This window comes from Miscanthus floridulus, chromosome 6, assembly GCF_019320115.1.
Source record: "Miscanthus floridulus cultivar M001 chromosome 6, ASM1932011v1, whole genome shotgun sequence".
NCBI classification, from domain to species: Eukaryota; Viridiplantae; Streptophyta; class Magnoliopsida; order Poales; family Poaceae; genus Miscanthus; species Miscanthus floridulus.
This window is the reverse complement of record NC_089585.1, coordinates 140,256,867-140,261,919: the sequence shown is the minus strand read 5'-3', so window position 1 is coordinate 140,261,919 and position 5,053 is coordinate 140,256,867. Positions and strand designations below refer to the sequence as shown.

At 58.6% G+C, this 5,053-nt stretch overlaps 1 protein-coding gene across 1 annotated transcript; it reads left to right on the top strand.

Annotated features, from left to right (window-relative positions):
• Positions 1 to 1,391: 1,391 nt before the first annotated feature.
• On the top strand, positions 1,392 to 3,301 carry LOC136461373 (uncharacterized). The gene is made up of 2 exons (XM_066460693.1): positions 1,392 to 1,883; positions 2,909 to 3,301. The coding sequence occupies exons 1-2, from the start codon at positions 1,392 to 1,394 to the stop codon at positions 3,299 to 3,301; spliced, it is 885 nt and encodes a 294-aa protein (XP_066316790.1).
• Positions 3,302 to 5,053: the final 1,752 nt, after the last annotated feature.

Genomic DNA, 5,053 nt, shown 5'->3' with positions numbered 1-5,053 from the left:
TAGCGGCTGTACTCTCCAGGTGCGCCAAGACCGGCAGCACCTTTACATCCTGGCCCAGCTCGCGTCAACCAATCGCTGTTGGTACACCAGTAGGTTCTACCTCCACAATGATGATGATGGACTTCCCCCCTACACCGGGTGGATCATGGAGAACTATCCGGAGAAGTGGAGGTACGACATCGCGTTGGCCGACCAGCCCAAGCTGCAGCCGCTCTTGGAGGGGCTGGAGAGGCTGTGGAACCGCAGCCTTATGGCGGCTGTGGTTGTGGCTACCTTCCACCGCCGGAGGGTGCTGCCGCTGATGGCTCAGTGGCGGCGCCTGTTCGAGATGACACCAGGTGAGCCGATTGAGGGCATCCGGATGTCTGCCTTCACCCTCTCCGACGAGGAGATTCTATGTCGGGTGAGGGAGACAGTGGAGGGGCGGCTGAAGATCGGTGGTCTGACCCCGTTCGTGATGCGCCCATCGTGGGGGTACCTCTCTTTGGTAAGTCACATGCCGCTGCGGCCCCCGAGGCCTCCTCGTTCCTCACCGTTTCTCATTCCCTTATTTGTGTTTGTCATTCCTATAGGGGTTGAGAGATGTGCGAGCCTCCCCGCCACCCGTCCCCAAGGACGCAGGGCGGCGGGCGATGAACCAGGCGCACATCGAGGCGTAGAAGAAGCAGAAGGACGCCGAGGAGGCAAAGCGCAAGAGGAAGATCCTCGAGCACGAGGAGCTAGAGAAGCGCCACCAGCAGCAGAGGCAGGATGGTCTCTCGGTGGAGGCGTCTCCGTCGCTGTCACTATCGATGGATTCTTCGGGCGGAGATGACGAGAGCGAGATGGGGTGGGGTCCCCTGGACCACCTCCCTGACGTCAGGGGGAGAGCGCTTGGGGAGTCAGCGAGTAGCCCGGTGCTTCCAAGAGGAGGAGGAGGGGATACCTCAGGGTCGGTGACCACCCACCCCGAGGCCGAGGCCGACACGCCCGAGGCAAGGGCGTTAGGGAAGCGCGCCGTCAGCCCGGTGGTCTCGGCGGCAGAGGTGGAGCGGGCGGCGGTGGGGGCAACACAACTGCCCCCGTAGAGGGTCAAGGGGGCGCCGGGGTCCAGCGAGGACCGGACGGCACCGGTGGATACAGAGGTTGTGCCACCACCGCCGCCACCGCCATTACAGAGGAGGGTCACAGTGTTGAAGCGGTTGCATCCCCGCTCGAGGTAAGTGTTTTGTCGGTGGAGTTGCAGTACCTCCCGCTCATCCCTTGGCCGCATGCTAACCTTATGAATCTGTACCTTCAGCCGAAAGCATCATGTGGAAGTGCCCGCCCTGGCGCCACGTAAGGCGCTCAAGGTGAGCGCCGGCTCCACCGCCCAATGGGTGACGGAGGCGCAAACCACCATACAGCGTGGCATGGCCTTGGCCAGGGCCAACCCGAAGGAGCCGGGCGCCCAAGGAGAGGTGGTTGAGGCGGCCATAGAGCAAGCAAAGGAGGAGGAGCCTACGCCCCACGAGGCCGAGGCCCGCGAGTTGGCTAGAGTGGAGGCGCCTTCAGTCACCAAGGCCACCAAGGCCGAGGCGGCGGAGGCCGGGGTGCCTAGGACCACTAAGGCCATGGTGGCGGAGGCCGAAACCCTCGGGACAACTGAGGCCGGGGCGACGGAGGCCGGCGTGAGCACGGCGAAGCCAGCGGCCCAGGAAGTGGAGATGGAGGCAGGGCAAGCTTCAATACTGCCCCTAGTCCAAGGCCCGCCGCCGTCGCAGGAGAGCGCCCAGGAAGTGGAGGTCCATTCGATCTTCTCTGACAAAACTTCTCGGGAGAAGGGGGTGGCGGATGCCGAGGCAGGCAGCGCCGTGGAGCAGCCTGCTCCGACCTCTGGCGAGGGAAGCTCGACCCTCGTGCGGGTACAACCCGAGCCCCGCGGATGGGATCACCCATGTGTCTTATGGCAGAGCCGGGATGACCCTAAGGGGAAGCCTCTGTTTGCCCTTGAGGACGCGGTTGAGGGGGTGTTGGGACACCTTCGAGCAATACCACCAGCTGGCGGAGCGGTCGCTGTGGATAGCACTATCCATCGTGGCTAACGATCTGCCTGGCGTTGCTTAGGTATGCGTCTTCTTTTCTCGTGCGGAGTCATCTTTTTCTAAGTTTTTTCGTAGTGCATGACCCCTGATCTGCCTATCTCGGAGCTCAAGACCCGGTCCCTCAGGAAGTCATTGTTCCTCCAATGGGAGAGGGACATCTAGGACCAGCTCCAACGGCAGAAGGGCTTGCTCGCCGATGCTAACAAGCTTCTGTCGGCACAGAGCGCGGAGGTGGAGGACCTCCACCTTCACTGTGCCGATATGAAGGCCGAGGCGGCCATGGCTTAGGAGCAGGTCGCCCCTTTGGCGGCGTGGGTCAAGGAGCTAGAGGAGGAGCTGACCCACGTGGCCGGCGATCGGGACACCTTCAGGTCCCGGGCTGAAGAAGCGACGGCCTCTGCCAAGGCCCTCACTGGGTAGCTGGGGTCAAAGCAGGGTGCACACAGGCTGACGAAAGATGCCCTGGCAGAGGCCCTCAAGGTGGCCGAGGCCTCTCAGACCGAGGCTGTGGTCTAGAAGGGAAAGGTCGAGGGTGAGTCCTGTTCCCCTTGTTTTGTTTGTTTTTCTTGTGTTCGACCCCTAACTCCCTGGTGTGATGCAGAGCTAGAGAAAGAGGCTTCTAGGGCGGCCGAGGCTTCTCGGGTCATGGTCCAGGGCTGGAAGGAGAAAGCCGAGGCCCCTCGGGTCAAGGCCCAGCGCTGGAAAGAGAAAGCCGAGGGTGAGTCCTATAGTCCTTTGCCCCTGTTTGGCTTATCTTCTTTCGTGCCTAACCCCATCCTGCTTGTCTCAGCATAGGGTTGGAGAAGGAGGCTTCCCGGGCAGCTGAGGCTTCCATCGCGGTGTAGGTGGTGCTCGAGGCCAAGATCGAGGGGCACAACACGCTGCGGAGCGCCACCCGTACCGCCTACGATGCCCTGGAGGTTGAGGGGGTCCAATTGGGCAGCTCCCTTAGGAGCCGCTTGATCGCGTTGAGCGGCCAAGTGCATGAGCGACTCCGAGGGGCTCTGCACACGGGCATCAAGCGCGCCCTGGCTATCATCGCCTCACACTACATTGGCGTCGACCTCGAGGCCGTCAACGATGGCTACGTCCTGGCCAAGGATGATGAGGAGGCCGATGAGGTGGTCGCGAAGCTGATGGAGGTGGTTGAGGGCCCCAGCACAGCGCTGGCCAAGCTGTTCAAAGAGGAGGTGGTCCCTCCCATGCCGTCTGCCAATGCTGGAGACCCTGAGCCTTGACCTGGGACCAAGAGGCCATGTAAATAAATTAGGGATTACGTAACCATATCATAACGCTGGTGGCCGTCGAGGCCTTTTAAAGTACTCGTGCGTCTATGCTTCTTAATCGTTTTTTATTGTATTTCTGAGCCTCTGCCCTCTGTCTCGTCTCTGAACATATTTCTTGCAAAAAACTTCCTCGGAGCCTAAGTTGCCCCTCGGGCAAAAGGTGGTGAGGGAGTGCCGTAGCCCGAAGGCGTAGGCCGTCTCGTGACTTGATTGGCCTTTTGGCCTTGAGACAGTCTTTCGGTCCTTAGGTTTTTTACAATTGATTTGTCAGAGCACGCTAGAGAGTTTGGCGTAGAATTTTTTTCGAAAAACGACTAAAAATGGTGCGTGGGACTTAGGGAGGAGTCCCCCCTTCTAGCCCCCGAGGGAGGCTTGGTTCTGCAGAGGCAGAGCCGTGTCTTTTCGAGCCTCATAGTGGGCACCTCGGTAGAGGCGGAGCCAAGTCTCCCTAATGGAGTTATCGTATCGCTAAGGCCCTTGATGGGCCCGGGGGGTTTCTTGAAAGATTAGAACAATTAAAGAATGTTTCTTAATTGTATTTCAAGAAACAATGTATACAATGCTTAGAAATTTAAGGATAAAAGCGACGTAGCTGTTCTATGTTCCAAGCGTTGGTGAGGATTTCTCCCTTCTCATTGGCTAGCTTGTAGGTCTCGGGCTTCATCACTTGGGCGATGATGTACGGTCCTTCCTATGGTGGGGTCAGCTTATGGTGGCCCTTGTTGCTCTACCTTAGCCTCAGCACCAGGTCACCCACTTTTAGGTCTCAGCTTCAAATGCGTCGGGCTTGATAGCGTTGTAGGGCTTGCTGGTACTTGCCGAATGTAGCAGCGCAACGTCTCGGGCTTCCTCTAGTTGGTCGAGGGCGTCTTCGCAGGTGGTGCGGTTACTTTGCTCGTTGTAGGCCTGTAGCCTTGGGGAACCGTATTCCAAGTTAGTGGGGAGGACGACCTTGGCTCCATAGACCAGGAAGAACGGTGTGAATCCCGTGGCTTGGCTCGGGGTGTTCCTCAAGCTCTAGATGACCGATGGAAGTTCGGCAAGCCATTTCTTGCCAAATTTCTTCAACCGGTTGTATATTCTTGGCTTAAGGCCTTGTAGGATCATGCCATTGGCATGCTCTACTTGGCTGTTTGTCCTAGGATGTCCTACGGCTGACCAGGCCACATGGATGTGATGGTCGTTGTAGAACATCAGGAACCTATGGCTGGTGAATTGTGTCCCATTATCGGTGATGATGGTGTTTGGAACCCCAAACTTGTGGATGATATCAGTGAAGAACAGCACCGCTTGCTCGGACTTGATTCGATTGATTGGACGAGCCTCGATCCACTTGGAGAACTTATCGATTGCTACCAGCAGATGGGTGAAGCCCCTGGGGGCCTTCTGCAGAGGCCCAACCTTGTCGAGCCCCCACACGGTAAACAACCATGTGATGGGGATGGTTTGGAGGGCTTGGGCTAGGAGATGCGTCTGTTGTGCATAGTACTGGCATCTCTCGTAGGAGTGTATGAGCTTAGTGGCGTTAGCAACAGCTGTTGGCCAGTAGAACCCTTGGCGAAAAGCGTTTCCAACGAGCGTCCGAGGCGCTACATGGTGCCCGTAGGCTCCCGCGTGCAAGTCCCAAAGTAGGGCCCGACCTGCCTCGGTGGTGATGCATCATTGGAGGATGCCAAATGGGCTTCGCCTGTACAACTCACCGTT

Bases quoted from the DNA above. Each gene is read 5' to 3' on its own strand.
- LOC136461373 (XM_066460693.1), top strand. From the start codon at position 1,392: ATGGCCTTGGCCAGGGCCAACCCGAAGGAGCCGGGCGCCCAAGGAGAG. The intron at 1,884-2,908 runs GTACAACCCGAG...ATCGCGGTGTAG, and splicing joins GAAGCTCGACCCTCGTGCGG to GTGGTGCTCGAGGCCAAGAT.